General features: G+C 41.0%; 1 protein-coding gene across 2 annotated transcripts in view; it reads left to right on the forward strand.

Moving 5' to 3' along the window:
- The window catches only part of khdrbs2 (KH domain containing, RNA binding, signal transduction associated 2), a 119,547-nt gene that overhangs the window by 54,640 nt on the left and 47,517 nt on the right, over positions 1 to 17,390 (forward strand). For both annotated transcript variants that reach the window (XR_006002272.2, XM_041887761.2), the window contains exon 3: positions 2,989 to 3,105. Coding sequence is in view for 1 of the 2 variants with exons in the window: in XM_041887761.2 (XP_041743695.2) it covers positions 2,989 to 3,105 (117 nt within the window). In the remaining variant the exon portion in view is untranslated. The remainder of the gene's footprint in view (positions 1 to 2,988; positions 3,106 to 17,390) is intronic.

Here is a 17,390-nt window from a genome sequence, read left to right on the forward strand (position 1 = left end):
GACTCCGGTCAGAGACTAAAATTGAGCATTTTGGCCATCAAGGAAAACGCTATGTCTGGCGCAAACCCAACACCTCTCATCACCCCGAGAACACCATCCCCACAGTGAAGCATGGTAGTGATAGCATCATGCTGTAGAGATGTTTTTCATCGGTAGGGACTGGGAAACTGGTCAGAATTAAAGGAATGATGGATGGCGCTAAATACAGGGAAATTCTTGAGGGAAACCTGTTTCAGTCTTCCAGAGATTTGAGACTGGGATGGAGGTTCACCTTCCAGCAGGACAATGACCCTAAGCATACTGTTAAAGCAACACTCGAGTGGTTTAAGGGGAAACATTTAAATGTCTTGGAATGGCCTAGTCAAAGCCCAGACCTCAATCAAATTGAGAATATGTGGTCTTACTTAAAGATTGCTGTACACCAGCGGAAACCATCCAACTTGAAGGAGCTGGAGCAGTTTTGCTTTGAAGAATGGGCAAAAAAACCCAGTGGCTAGATGTGCCAAGCTTATAGAGACATACCCCAAGAGACTTGCAGCTATAATTGCTGCAAAATGTGGCTCTACAAAGGATTGACTTTGCGGGGGGTGAATAGTTATGCACGCTCAAGTTTTTATTTAATTTTTTTATTTCTTGTTTGTTAAAAATATATATATATTTTGCATCTTCAAAGTGATAGGCATGTTGTGTAAATCAAATGATACAAACCCCCAAAAAATCAATTTTAATTACAGGTTGTAAGGCAACAAAATAGGAAAAATGCCAAGGGGGGTGAATACTTTCGCAAGCCACTGTATATGTCTAATAAGACATAATAAAAGCCTTATAAGCTACTTATATACTTATAAACTACAAATCAGTGGTTAATATGTGTACCTTAAAATAAAGTGTTACCTAAATAATATTAGTTTTTGCTTTTCTGCATAAACAAACTTGATATCCTATGTGCATAAAATCATAATCATGCTCTTCATATAAACACACTTTTTGTATTTATATTAATGCATGCAGTATTTCCACAAGTCAAAAATGTCCCGATGCATATTTGCTGCATTAATAACACACCCAGTTTCTAACATCCTCAGGCCTATCGGTGTTGGGGCAGGAGGGGGTGCCTTGCATCATTTCAAACCTAATTTAACTCTGAACCGTGCCCCCTTAAAAGCCCAAATTGCCCACCACGGAGCCTCACAGCGGTCCCAGACATTCATTAGTGTAATGAGAACAGGACACTCTTCTGCTGCCGCCCAGCGAGCTACTTCTTACTGTAGCCGTGGCAGCCATCTGCTCAAGGGCTCCCAGCCAGCTGTAGGATATTCCTGTTAAAGCAGCCCCAGAGAAGAAAGAATAACCCACCAAGGTCCTCAACTCAATCACCTCAGAAAGGAGGGATGGATAGATGAAGGGATGGAGGGATGGAGGTAGAGTGGTGCTCTGTTTAGCTCCCAACCGTATCCCTTTGCTTTTCATGCAGACCTGGGATGCAGTGCTCCTTCATGATGTCAGAGATAAGATAAGCTGAGTACGCAGTCATGTGCCTCCTCGGTATCTGTCAGGCTGCTGCTGCAATACAGAACACAGTTGGCCATGGCTCTTATTGGCTGAATTGTATGCAGAGCCTCAGTGGGGGGGCTTGAGTAGTGTTGTGAATAGGTTATAGTCATTTGAGAGGCCAGGGCAGGTGATGTGGGTTGAAATGGGTAGTTGACCAGCTAACAGCTGTTCAGCTCTGGAGGAGGTTGAGTTTTCAGCAGGTCACACCAAACATTTGAAGGTCAAGTCATTCATTTGAAAATGTTGGTGGGGTGGTCGAGAAATGAGAACAATGGAAGAGACCTCAGCAGGATTTTGGGGTGGTAGTTGGAAATTTAAATGACTTATTACCACATGGGGTGTTTCAAATTGGTGTTCTGATTGTGGTTTTAATGCAGGAATAGACCTAGAATAAGACATTTTCAATTAGCAAATTACTCAACTAAATGACTGCTATTATGATGTTGAGGGTCACCATTGTGGTCAGTGCTGATCTCCAACAGTGATAAAGAAAAAAGACAGTAACAGTAATAACCCAAAGGGCTACGTTTTATGACCAACAGCAAGTCTACGGTCAGTGAGATGTTATTTTAGCCAGTGCTGAAGGCAGGTGTTTGATAGTTCCTCATCTGGATAGTATTCCTTGATTTCCCATTGGGAAGAAACTCATTATTTCTCGCTTTCCCAGCTCTGACCTCTGGATCATTGCCAGGGACATTATTGGCTGGTGCACACATTTTATTTGCTCTCCATACAACATTGATGACCTTGATGCATTAATAAGACACATGACCCACTGGGCACAGACGTCAGTTCAACGTCTAGTTCTGATTTACATTTGGTTGAGTTGTCAACTAATGTGAATTCAACGTGAAATCAACAAAAAATGGCACCATGTCTTTGGAGATAGGTTAAACGTTTTTGCAAATCCAATCAGTTTTCCATGTTGATTCAACAACGTTAATTCAACCAGTTTTTGCACAGTGGGGACTGACTAGACATCAGGGGTTCAACAAACGGATGGAGCTGATAACTGTAGATCCTGGCTGAGTCTCAAATTGTATCCTATTCTATATACTGTATAGTGCACTACCCTATGGGCCCTGGTCAAAAGTAGTGCACTATAAAGGGAATAGGGTGCCATTTGGGACTCAGACCCTGTTATGTTCTACATCAGATGAGACTGAGACCCATTCATCTGGGTAATGCAGCACACATGGCTCAGCGTTATTGATTTGTTGCACAGTGTTTTTTCCAGGTCTTTTTTCAATTCAGAATAGAATGCTAAGATTTATTTTAAAAGGTTTATTGTTAGCCAACTGTAATCTATATTTTTATCTAATATTTTTTCCCTTGCAATATATAACCTAATTTACATTTACTTCTAAAGTATATAATTGAAAACTGTCAAGGAATCTGTTTTAGAAACATTGCTTTTCCTCTCCTCTGTTGCAGTTTAATTTTGTTGGGAAGCTGTTGGGGCCACGGGGCAATTCCATGAAAAGATTACAAGAAGAAACAGGAGCAAAGATGTCCATCCTCGGAAAAGGCTCCATGAGGGACAAAGGAAAGGTATGATGACAACACCTCCTTAGAATGTGGTGTTTGACTGTCTATGTTTTTACCTTCAATGGAATCCTTACTGTTGCATGTAGCTAACATTTATTTATTTATTTTGACAGGGAGTCATGTTGATACCAAGGTCTGTTTTTTTCAAATGAGCCCTGCAGAATAAAAAATACACACATCAAATACGAATATGAAATGCAATCAACGAATACAAAGAAAAAAAAGAAATACAAAACACAATCATAGAAAACAAACACATTAAAATCATAGATGAAGCAATTACATTTCTGCTATTTACTCATGGTCAAAAAGGGTAAGAACGAACATCTGTAGAATTATTAGAATTATGCATATGTTGAATTATGCATATGTTGAATTATGTACAATGACATTCATTACATATACCCCTGTATTGTGACAAGTGATAGCTTGATAGCACAAAATGTTTCAGTGAAAAGTCAACCTTAAATGCATTCAAATACAAAAAATATTCATGTAAACTAAAAGAGGTTTAGGGCTGTGCCACAATATCCTTATGTTATCGCTACTATAGCCAAGATAAATGTAATAGGGCTTTAAGTATAGATAGAATTTTGCTTCCCAGCCAGGCTATTCATTCTCAGTGACTCGTTGTCCCCTGAAACCAGCCTTATCTGAGGATCAACACCGGCCCAGAGAACAAAGCCAAAGGGCTTGGTGGTCCAAGTAGCTCAGGTCATTACTGGAGCTTCAGTAGGTCCCAGTGTACTGCTGCTGTATAGAATTACACAGCTATTGTTAGACCTGGACACATGAATACACATATCTATACAGGATGATAAAAGACAAGCAGTACGAGCTCAGTGATGGAAAGGGAGAACTATGTTCTCTAACAGTTTCATTCTGCTAGCTGTTAAATCAAATCAAATCACATTTTATTTGTCACATGCACCGAATACATGAAATGCTTACTTGCAAGCCCTTAACCAATAATGCAGTTTTAAGAAAAACAAAGAGTTAAGAAAATATTTACTTAATAAACTAAAGTAAAAAGAAAGTAAAACAATAAAATAACAATAACAAGGCTATATACAGGCGGTACCGGTACTGAGTCAATGTGCGGGGGTACAGGTTAGTCGAGGTAATTGAGGTAATATTTACAGTACCAGTCAAAAGTTTGGACACACCTACTCATTCAAGGGTTTTTCTTTATTTTTACTATTTTTTACATTGTAGAATAATAGTGAAGACATCAAAACTATGAAATAACACATATGGAATCATGTAGTAATCAAGAAAGTGTTAAACAAATCAAAATATATTTGAGATTTGAGATTCTTCAAATAGCCACCCTTTGCCTTGATGACAGCTTTGCACACTCTTGGCATTCTCTCAACCAGCTTCACCTGGAATGCTTTTCCAACAGTCTTGAAGGAGTTCCCACATATGCTGAGCACTTGTTGGCTGCTTTTCCTTCACTCTGCCGTCCGACTCATCCCAAACAATCTCAATTGGGTTGAGGTCGGGGGATTGTGGAGGCCAGGTCATCTGATGCAGCACTCCATCACTCTCCTTCTTGGTAAAATAGCCCTTGTCTTTGTAAAATAGTCATTGTCCTGTTGAAAAACAAATGATAGTCCCACTAAGCCCAAACCAGATGGGATGGCGTATCGCTGCAAAATGCTGTGGTAGCCATGCTGGTTAAGTGTGCCTTGAATTCTAAATAAATCACAGACAGTCTCACCAGCAAAGCACCCCCACACCATAACACCTCCTCCTCCATAATTTACGGTGGGAACTACAAATGCGGAGATCATCTGTTCACCCACACCGCGTCTCACAAAGACACGGCGGTTTGAACCAAAAATCTCAAATTTGGACTTCAGACCAAAGGACAAATTTCCACTGGTCTAATTGCTCGTGTTTCTTGGCCCAAGCAAGTCTCTTCTTCTTATTGGTGTCCTTTCGTAGTGGTTTCTTTGCAGAAATTCGACCATGAAGTCCTGATTCACACAGTCCCCTCTGAACAGTTGATGTTGAGATGTGTCTGTTACTTGAACTCTGTGAAGCATTTATTTGGGCTGCAATTTCTGAGGCTGGTAACTCTAATGAACTTATCCTCTGCAGCAAAGGTAACACTGGGTCTTCCATTCCTGTGGCGGTCCTCATGAGAGCCAGTTTCGTCATAGCGCTTGATGGTTTTTGCGACTTCACTTGACATTTTCCGTATTGACTGACCTTCATGTCTTAAAGTAATGATGGACTGTCATTTCTCTTTGCTTATTTGAGCTGTTCTTGCCATAATATGGACTTGGTGTTTTACCAAATAGGGCTATCTTCTGTATACCCCCCCACCTTGTCACAAAACAACTGATTGGCTCAAACGCATTAAGAAGGAAAGAAACGCATTAAGAAGGCACACCTGTTAATTGAAATGCATTCCAGGTGGCTACCTCATGAAGCTGGTTGAGAGGAAGCCAAGAGTGTGCAAAGCTGTCTTCAAGGCAATGGGTGGCTATTTGAAGAATCTCAATTATAAAATATATTTTGATTTGTTTAACACTTTCTTGGTTACTACATGATTCCATATACCCTTGAATGAGTAGGTGTGTCCAAACTTTTGATTGGTAGTGTACATGTACACTACCGTTCAAAAGTTTGGGGTCACTTAGACATTTCCTTTTTTTGTCCATTAAAATAACATCAAATTGATCAGAAATACGGTGTATTGTAAATGGCTATTGTAGCTGGAAACGGCAGATTTTTTATGGAATATCTACATATGCGTACAGAGGCCCATTATCAGCAGAGGCCCATACTCCTCAGTGCCATCGGTTGAATCCCGGAACATATTCCAGTCTGTGCTAGCAAAACAGTCCTGTAGCTTAGTATCTGCGTCATCTGACCACTTCCGTATTGAGCGAGTCTGGTACTTCCTGCTTTAGTTTTTGCTTGTAAGCAGGAGGATAGAATTATGGTCAGATTTGCCTAATGGAGGGCGAGGGAGAGCTTTGTACGTGTCTCTGTATGTGGAGTAAATGTGGTGTAGAGTTTATTTTCCTCTTGTTGCACATGTGACATGCTGGTAGAAATGAGGTAAAACGGATTTAAGTTTTCCTGCATTAAAGTCCCCGGCCACTAGGAGCGCCGCCTCTGGATGAGCATTTTCTTGTTTGCTTATGGCCTTATACAGCTTGTTGAGTGCGGTCTTAGTGCCAGCATCGTTAGGGTATTTCATGAGGTCAGATTGATTGGGCAATAACTTCTTTCTACCCAGTATTGACCCTCTGAAATGTTTTACATTCAGTTAATGTTGTCCCCTTTTTACATTTGGTATTTAGAGAACTTACAATAGTCAATGCATTTTATGAGAGGTTGCTTTATCAACCTTCGTTTAGATTGTCCGTTATTTGTGACATACAGTACAAGCACCTCATGGAGTTATCTTCTGTATTTGTTACATTTCACCTTTTGTTACATCTTGCGTAGAGAACCTTACTGTAGGGTAGTGCGTACGGCCCAGTACATCACTGGGGCAAAGCTCCCTGCCATCCAAGACCTCTATACCAGGCGGTGTCAGAGGAAGGCCCTCAAAATTGTCAAAGACTCCAGCCACCCTAGTCATAGACTGTTCTCTCTGCTACCGCACGGCAAGCGGTACCGGAGTGCCAAGTCTAGGTCCAAAAGACTTCTCAACAGCTTCTACCCACAAGCCATAAGACTCTGAACAGCTAATCATGGCTACCCGGACTATTTGCACTGCCCCCCACCCCATCCTTTTTACGCTGCTGCTACTCTGTTAAGTATTTATGCATAGTCACTTTAACTCTACCCACATGTACATATTACCTCAACTACCTCAACCAGCCGGTGCCCCCGCATACTGACTCTGCACCGTTACCCCCTGTATATATAGCCTCCCTACTGTCACTTTATTTTACTTCTGCTCTTTGTTTTTCTCAACACTTTTTTTTTGTTGTTGTTTTATTCTTACTTTTTTTGTTTAAAATAAACGCACTGTTGGTTAAGGGCTGTAAGTAAGCATTTCACTGTAATGTCTGCACTTGTTGTATTCGGCGCATGTGACCAATAAAATTTGATTTGATTTGATTTGATTTGTATCACCATGGATACACAATAGACATGCCTATAAACAATACACCTCTAATGACTACTTTCAGTGGTGAACAATTGACATTGGAGCAAGGCAATGATGATGCCTTAGAGTAAACATGTTTTGCTCTGTGGAACCAAATCAAATGTCCCTTCTTTATGACCACAACATTGCAATAAATTGCAGACACATTTACAATTTACTTTATATGAAATTAGCATGAAAAGAAATGGGTGAATGTGATTGAGAAAAGCTCATAACTGATATGCTCATATTGCAAAGTAAACATCCTTGAGACATCATTATTTTTCACCTCAACCTCAACTCTAACAATAAGATGGTGTATGAATACCCTGAAGATTATCTTGGCTTGATCCATCATATTGACTACAATCGAATCAACACACTTGATCTGCATTGTTCTGGTGTTTTTTCCGTGGCAGTGCTCAGGAAAGCTTGCCATGCTGTAGGTCACCCTAAAATGTCAACATGCACATTGTTTACTGTTCTTGAGCCTCGATTTGAACACTGATTTATGTATTCATTCTTACTGCACAGTTTGACATCTCTCCCGAATCCCATCTGCATTGATGGTGTGCCAAGAGTAGATTGTGAGAAATAACATCAAGGCATAACATCTCCACCCTCATCAGTCCTTGTGTATAAACATGTTGGTTTTGCTAGCTTCTTAGATCAGTTCAGCTCCGCAACAGACCTTCACAGGCATTTGTATTTCATATGTAATTTTATTATTGAGGCGGCGCATGCATATTTTTGCATATATTACCCAGAACAGTTCTGTTATCAAGTGGTATGACTCCAGATCAGTTCATTTTGAAAACGTCATACCGTGCATACATCAACGGTGTACTGATTCTCAGGGTGAATATTTGAGCATGCATATATTTGCATAAATAATTTTCTCAAAAGGTCAAATAGTTGATACTTATATTTGTCCTGTTTCACACATGTACAAGTGTGTGGCGTTTTTTTTTTTTTTGCATATCCCACTCCCCCTGAGACACCCTCGGAGAGTGTGGTCACGGCCAGGGATCAGCCATTATTGACAGCGACCCTGGAGCAATTAGGGTTAAGTGCCTTGCTCAAGGTCATATCAACAGATTTTTCACCAAGTTGGCTCGATGGATTCAAACTTTCGGTTACTGGCCTAACGCTCTATCCGCTAGGCTACCTGCCGCCCTTATCTTGGGGATTTCAGACAATCCAACTGACCCTTGTTTGAGTAATGTAATAAAATTAATTTCATTTCAACAGAGATCACTGTGTTGTTATGTCGGCGGAATATGCAGTCTGAATGAGCAATGATTTTCTAATGGATACAGAAAACTTGAAAATAGGAGCTTCATTGGCTTTCTGGAATGTTACACAACAATTTCAGTCAAAGTAAATCAAACAGTGCTCAAGTAGAATCATGAGTGCACTGTTTTGATTGATTCATTGTAAATCATCAGATACATAATGATGATATCTTCTGCTCTCTTGTTTTTTTCTCTGGGGGTAAATACCATTTACTAGTGTGATACTGTATGTCTGCAGTATCTACCTCTATTTCTAATACTTCTCTGGTAACATGAGACAAGCTTATGCTTATTCTATAGGGAGGGAATAACATAATTTCATGCCCTTTCTGCTGTAGCCTACTGTATCATAACCTATGGGCAGTCTGACAAACAGCTTTTTAGGCTTTATGCTGATAATAATAATGACTACAAGCCAGGGGATTCTAGGGTGTCTTGTTTGCTTTTGGACGAATATTCTGCAATGAAAGCAATTTTTCATTCCAAACAAGCTGCATAATTTATGCTTTAACTCTTAGGGAAGCATTTTCAAACTACTCTCCGAGGCTGACTAATGCATTGGATGTGTGTAGCATACAGTGAGGGAAAAAGTATTTGATCCCCTGCTGATTTTGTATGTTTGCCCACTGACAAAGACATGATCAGTCTATCATTTTAATGGTAGGTTTATTTGAACAGTGAGAGACAGAATAACAACAAAACAATCCAGAAAAATACATGTCAAAAGTGTTATAAATTGATTTGCATTTTAATGAGGGAAATAAGTATTTGACCCCTCAGCAAAACATGACTTAGTTCTTGGTGGCAAAACCCTTGTTGGCAATCACAGAGGTCAGACGTTTCATGTAGTTGGCCACCAGGTTTGCACACATCTCAGGAGGGATTTTGTCCCACTCCTCTTTGCAGATCTTCTCCAAGTCATTAAGGTTTCGAGCCTGACGTTTGGCAACTCGAACCTTCAGCTCCCTCCACAGATTTTCTATGGGATTAAGGTCTGGAGACTGGCTAGGCCACTCCAGGACCTTAATGTGCTTCTTCTTGAGCCACTCCTTTGTTGCCTTGGCCGTGTGTTTTGGATCATTGTCATGCTGAAATACCCATTCACGACCCATTTTCAATGCCCTGGCTTAGGGAAGGAGGTTCTCACCCAAGATTTGACGGTACATGGTGCCGTCAATCGTCCCTTTGATGCGGTGAAGTTGTCCTGTCCCCTTAGCAGAAAAACACCCCCAAAGCATAATGTTTCCACCTCCATGTTTGACGGTGGGGATGGTGTTCTTGGGGTCATAGGCAGCATTCCTCCTCCTCCAAACACGGCGAGTTGAGTTGATGCCAAAGAGCTCAATTTTGGTCTCATCTGACCACAACACTTTCACCCAGTTCTCCTCTGAATCATTCAGATGTTAATTGGCAAACTTCAGACGGGCCTGTATATGTGCTTTCTTGAGCAGGGGGACCTTGCGGGCGCTGCAGGATTTAAGTCCTTCACGGCGTAGTGTGTTACCAATTGTTTTCTTGGTGACAATGGTCCCAGCTACCTTGAGATCATTGACAAGATCCTCCCGTGTAGTTCTGGGCTGATTCCTCACCGTTCTCATGATCATTGCAACTCCACGAGGTGAGATCTTGCATGGAGCCCCAGGCCGAGGGAGATTGACAGTTATTTTGTGTTTCTGCCATTTGCAAATAATCGCACCAACTGTTGTCACCTTCTCACCAAGCTGCTTGGCGATGGTCTTGTAGCCCATTCCAGCCTTGTGTAGGCCTACAATCTTGTCCCTGACATCCTTGGAGAGCTCTTTGGTCTTGGCCATGGTGGAGAGTTTGGAATCTGATTGATTGATTGCTTCTGTGGACAGGTGTCTTTTATACAGGTAACAAACTGAGATTAGGAGCACTCCCTTTAAGAGTGTGCTCCTAATCTCAGCTCGTTACCTGTATAAAAGACACCTGGGAGCCAGAAATCTTTCTGATTGAGAGGGGGTCAAATACTTATTTCCCTCATTAAAATGCAAATCAATTTATAACATTCTTGACATGCGTTTTTCTGGATTTTTTTGTTGTTATTCTGTCTCTCACTGTTCAAATAAACCTACCATTAAAATTATAGACTGATCATTTCTTTGTCAGTGGGCAAACGTACAAAATCAGCAGGGGATCAAATACTTTTTTCCCTCACTGTAGATATTTAGAGGTCAGCTGTCAGCCCACATGTTATAGGGTAGAGCTGCCGCTTTCAAGGAGCGGGACTCTAACCCGGAAGCTTATAAGAAATCCCGCTATGCAAAGCGTCAATACAGGACTAACACCGGCTCCAACGCTCGTCGGATGTGGTAGGCCTTGCAAACTATTACAGACTACAAAGGGAAGCACAGCCGCGAGCTACCCAGTGATACGAGCCTACCAGACGAGCTAAATTACTTCTATGCTCGCTTCGAAGCAAGTAACACTGAAACATGCATGAGAGCATCAGCTGTTCCGGATGACTGTGTGATCACGCTCTCCGTAGCCGATGTGAGTAAGACCTTTAAACAGGTCAACATTCACAACGCCGCAGGGCCAGATGGATTACCAGGACGTGTACTCCGAGCTCCACACTACCCTTTCACACCTGGACAAAAGGAATACCTATGTGAGAATGCTTTTCATTGACTACAGCTCAGCGCTCAACACAATAGTGCCCTCAAAGCTCATCACTAAGCTAAGGACCCTGGGACTAAACACCTCCCTCTGCAACTGGATCCTGGACTTCCTGACGGGCCGCCCCCAGGTGGTAAGGGTAGGTAACAACACATTTGCCATGCTGATCCTCAACACGGGGCCCCTCAGGGGTGCGTGCTCAGTCCCCTCCTGTACTCCCTGTTCACTCATGACTGCATGGCCAGGCACGACTCCAACACCATCATTAAGTTTGCCGATGACAGAACAGTGGTAGGCCTGATCACCGACAACGACGAGACAGCCTATAGGGAGGAGGTCAGAGACCTGGCCGTGTGGTGCCAGGACAACAACCTCTCCCTCAATGTGATCAAGACAAAGGAGATGATTCTGGACTACAGGAAAAAGAAGAGGACCGAGCACGCTCCATTCTCATCGATGGGGCTGTAGTGGAGCAGGTTGAGAGCTTCAAGTTCCTTGGTGTCCACATCACCAACAAACTAACATGGTCCAAGCACACCAAGACAGTCGTGAAGAGGGCACGACAAAACCTATTCGCCCTAAGGAGACTGAAAAGATTTGGCATGGGTCCTCATATCCTCAAAAGGTTCTACAGCTGCACCATCGAGAGCATCCTGACTGGTTGCATTGCTGCCTGGTATGGCAACTGCTCAGCCTCCAACCGCAAGGCACTACAGAGTGTAGTGCGTACGGCCCAGTACACCACTGGGGCCAAGCTTCCTGCCATCCAGGACCTCTATACCAGGCGGTGACAGAGGATGGCCCTAAAAATTATCAAGCCACACTAGTCATAGACTGTTCTCTCTGCTACCGCACGGCAAGCGGTACCGGAGCGCCAAGTCTAGGTCCAAGAGGCTTCTAAACAGATTATACTCTCAAGACATAATACTCCTGAACATCTAATCAAATGGCTACCCAGACTATTTGCATTGCCCCCCCTTTAATAACTCTACCTACATGTACATATTACCTCAACTACCTCGACTAACCGGTGCCCCCGCACAATGACTCGGTACCGGTACCCCCTGTATATAGCCTCGCTATTGTTATTTTTACTGCTGCTCTTTAATTATTTGTTACTTTTATTTCATATTATTTCATATTGTATTTTTTTGTGTGATTTTTTTTGGTATTCTTTCTTAAGACTGCATCGTTGGTTAAGGGCTTGTAAGTAAGCATTTCACTGTTGTATTCCGCACATGTGACAAATACAATTTGATTTGATTTGATCAACTTTTCCTTCATGTCATACTTTCCAGTAAACTCATCTCTCCCATTTACTTTTCAAGTAATGTTTATAGTGGTGGGACCAATGATGCATATACACCTTGGATTGCTGATGCTATGTATTGGCCATTGAGAGGCATTGAAGCCACCGGTCGGCCATATTGGCACTCCCCAGTAGGAGCAGTCCTCCATAGGAATGAATGGAATTCTACAGTATTTCAATTAAATGTTTCAAGGACAAAATTACATAGTTTGTCTTAGTGGGGACATTAACATTAGTAATCTAAAAATATATACTTTAAGGAATACATTTTAATATATTTTTCAATGTTTTATTTTTACTTTTTTACATTTAGGTCATTTAGCAGATGCTCTTATCTAGAGCGACTTACAAATTGGTGCATTCAACTTATGATAGCCAGTGGGACAACCACACAATTTTTAAAAATATTATTTATATGTTTAGCGCACACTATATAATTTACAAGTATGCATTTAGGTGTCTGTAATATAATAAATATGACAAAAACGAATGTAGACGTTTAATAAATGAATTTCTATAGCTTCCAAAATATTATTTACAATGTTGAGGGAGTGCCAAGATGGAGGCATGGGGGCTTCAACACAGTGCCCCCTATTAGTAATCTAGTGTATACAGTGCCTTCAAAAAGTATTCACACCCCTTGACTTTTTCCACATTTTGTTGTGTTACAGCCTGAATTTAAAATTGATTAAATTTAGATTTTTTGGTCACTGGCCTACACACAATACCCCATAATGTCAAAGTGGAATTATGTTTTTAGACATTTTGACAAATTAATTAAAAATGAAAAGCTGAAATGTTTTGAGTCAATAAGTATTCAACCCCTTTGTTATGGCAAGCCTAAATAAGTTCAGGAGTAAACATTTGCTTAACAAGTCACATAATAAGTTGCATGGACTACCTCTTTGCACAATAATAGTGTTTAACATGATTTTTGAATGATTACATCATCTCTGTACCCCACACATACAATTAACTGTAAGGTCCCTCAGTCGAGCAGTGAATTTCAAACACAGATTCAACCACAAAGACCAGGGAGGTTTTCCAATGCCTCACAAAGAAGGGCACTTATTGGTAGATGGGTAAAAATAAAAAAGCTGACGTTGAATATCCTTTTGAGCATGGTGAAGTTATTAATTACACTTTGGTGTATCAATACACCCAGTCACAATAAAGATACAGGCAGCCTTCCTAACTCAGTTGCCGGAAAGGAAGGAAACTGCTCAGGGATTTCACCATGAGGCCAATGGTGACAATAAAACAGTTACAGAGTTCAATAGCTGTGATAGGAAACTGAGGATGGATCAACAACATTGTAGTTACTCACAATACTAACCTAATTGACAGAGTGAAAAGAAGGAAGCCTGTACATAATACAAATATTCCAAAACATGCATCCTGTTTGCAACAAGGCACTAAAATAATACTGCGACAAAGCAATAAACTATTTGCCCTGAATACAAAATGTTATGTTTGAGGCAAATCCAATACAACATATTACTGAGTACCACTCACCATATTTCCAAGCATTGTGGTGGCTGCATCATGTTATGGGTATGCTTGTAATCGTTAAGGACTGGGGAGTTTTTCCAGGATAAAAAATGGAAATGGAATGGAGCTAAGCACAGGCAAAATCCTAGAGAAAAACCTGGTTCAGTCTGCTTTCCACCAGACACTGGGAGATGATTTCACCTTTCAGCAGGACAATAACCTAAAACACAAGGCCAAATCTACACTGGAGTTGCTTACCAAGAAGCCAGTGAGTGTTCCTGAGTGGCCGAGTTACAGTTTTGACTTAAATCTGCTTGAAAATCTATGGCAAGACCTGAAAATGGCTGTCTAGCAATGATCAACAACCAATTTGACAGAGCTTGAAGAATTTTGAAAATAATAATGGGCAAATGTTGCACAATTCAGGTGTGGAAAGCTCTTAGAGACTTACCCAGAAAGACTCACAGCTGTAATCGCTGCCAAAGGTGATTCTAACATGTATTGACTCAGGGGGTTGAATACTTATCTAATCAAGATATTAGTGTTTTATTTTTCATATATGTTTTTTTCTACAAATAAAAATAAATAAAAAAAACACGTTGACATTCCAGAGTATTTTGTGTATATCGTTGATAAAAAATGTCAATTAAATCAGTTTTAATCCCACTTTGTACCACAAGAAAATTTGGAAAAGGTCAAGGGGTGTGAATACTTTCATTGGGTGGGACAGGCATTTTCTATTATGAAGGAACACATTTAAATAATTTTCTTAATATGAGATCAAATAATTGTTTTAGTTGATCGTTCTGGTTTATTTATTTTATTTTCTTGTTTCCCAAGATTTCTGATTTTAATGCAGTTCAACTATAGTGAAACTATTGAGTATTGTGTAGGGGAGTGATTCCAGGGTTTCATAACTAGTCCTACATACAAGTAGTCACACGATGTTCTGTCATATTAATGAGGGGCCCCATGTAGCTCAGTTGGTAGAGCATGGCGCTTGCAACGCCAGGGTTGTGGGTTCGATTCCCACGGGGGGCCAGTATGAAAATGTATGCACTCACTAACTGTAAGTTGCTCTGGATAAGAGCGTCTGCTAAACGACTAAACTGTAAAAAAAAAAAAAAAAGAACCTCAGTGCAAGCTGGGAATCCTGAAAGAAAGGGATCTCTGGCATGTGGCACTTGACTAGCTGAAACTGGGTCATACGATCCTATTAAACTAAGAAAAAGTGTCAGGGTGAAGTGGTTTTCACTCCTTTGGTATGTGTTTCTAAACAGAACAGTACAGCATTTCTGTATTTCTCTGAGTTCCTCAGAAACACACCAGAGACCTGTGGCTTTTTGTGATCAATAAAGTCCCTGGCTGTCAGAGGAGAACTTCCAAATGCATTATGATTTGCACAGCTCTCAGATATACTTTGACACTGTGTTTGCCTTAAAGTTTGTTTTCAGTGTGTTTTTCAACAGACCTGTCATACCAGTGCTATGCACCAATTTAATTTCAATGAAACTCTTTTTCAGTACCATAAATCCAGCTAATAACTTCCCTATCGATTGTTATATATTTGTTACTAACTTGTGGAAGTTTATTATTTTGTAATCAGTGTGTAATTGTAATTAATAAGTGGTGTCTTTAATCTGTTCTAATAATTACTTTAACTAGCTAGTAGACTAGTATTATTAATTAACATTTACAGTGCCTTCGGAAAGTATTCAGATTTTTTTTACGTTACAGCCTTATTCTAAAATTGACTAAATTCTTTTTTTTCCTCATCAATCTACACACAATACCCCATCATGACAAAGCAAAACAGGTTTTTAGACATTTTTGCTAATTTATTACAAATAAAAAACTTAAATATCACATTTACATAAGTTTTCAGACCCTTTACTCAGTACTTTGTTGAAGCACCTTTGGCAGCGATTACAGCATCGAGTCTTCTTGGGTATGATGCTACAAGCTTGGCACACCTGTATTTGTGGAGTTTCGCCCATTCTTCTCTGCAGATCCTCTCAAGCTCTGTCAGGTTGGATGGGGAGCGTCACTGCACAGCTATTTTCAGGTCTCTCCAGAGATGTTCGATCGGGTTCAAGTCCAGGCTCTGGCTGGGCCACTCAAGGACATTCAGAGACTTGTCCCGAAGCCACTCCTGCGTTGTCTTGGCTGTGTGCTTAGGGTCGTTGTCCTGTTGGAAGGTGAACTTTCGCCCCAGTCTGAGGTCCTGAGCGCTCTGGAGCAGGTTTTCATCAAGGATCTCTGAGACTAGTCTCCCAGTCCCTGCCGCTGAAAAACATCTCCACAGCATGATGCTGCTACCACCATGCTTCACCGTAGGGATGGTGCCAGGTTTCCTCCAGACGTGTTGCTTGGCATTCAGGCCAAAGAGTTCAATCTTGGTTTCAACAGACCAGAGAATCTTGTTTCTCATGGTCTGAGAGTCTTTAGGCGCGGACTGTCATGTGCCTTTTACTGAGGAGTGGCTTCCGTCTTGCCACTTTACCATAAAGGCCTGATTGTTGGAGTGCTGCAGAGATGGCTGTCCTTCTGGAAGGTTTTCCCATCTCCACAGAGGAACTCTAGAGCTCTGTCAGAGTGACCATCAGGTTCTTGATCACCTCCCTGACCAAGGCCCTTCTCCCCCGATTGCTCAGTTTGGCCGGGCGGCCAGCTCTAGGAAGAGTCTTGGTGGTTCCAAGCATCTTCCATTTAATAATGATGGAGGCCACTGTGTTCTTGGGGACCTTCAATGCTGCAGAAATTTTTTGGTACCCTTCCCTAGATCTCTGCCTTGACACAATTCTGTCTCAGAGCTCTACGGACAATTCCTTTGATCTCATGGCTTGGTTTTTGCTCTGACATGCACTGTCAACTGTGGAACTTATATAGACAAGTGTGTGCCTTTCCAAATAACGTCCAATCAATTGAATTTACCACAGGTGGACTCCAATCAAGTTGTAGAAACATATCAAGGATGGTCAATGGAAACAGAATGCACCTGAGCTCTTTTCGAGTCTCATAGAAAAGGGTCTGAATACGTATGTACAATTTTTCAAAAAACCTGTTTTCGCTTTGTCATTATGGGGTATTGTGTATAGATTGATACATTTTAGAATAAGGCTGTAACGTAACAAAATGTGGAAAAAGTCAAGGGGTCGGAATACTTTCTGAATGCACTGTATATCAAATACATGTAACAGAAATACTGCCTATCGTTGGCCACATAAATCTGCAACAGTTTACCAACCACTGTGCTTCCATTAATGCACATTTTAGAAATACAGCATGTTACTGTATTCAGGTGTTCCAGTAATATTCTGTACATTTGTGTTACAGCAAAGGTCCTGTAAATCTACAGTAAGTTATTGGGGTCTGTGCTGCCAGTAATTTACTGTAAGAATTACAGGCAATTTCTTACAGTGCTATATAGTGTTAT

This window comes from Coregonus clupeaformis, chromosome 1 (genome assembly GCF_020615455.1).
Source record: "Coregonus clupeaformis isolate EN_2021a chromosome 1, ASM2061545v1, whole genome shotgun sequence".
In the NCBI taxonomy this organism is placed as follows: Eukaryota; Metazoa; Chordata; class Actinopteri; order Salmoniformes; family Salmonidae; genus Coregonus; species Coregonus clupeaformis.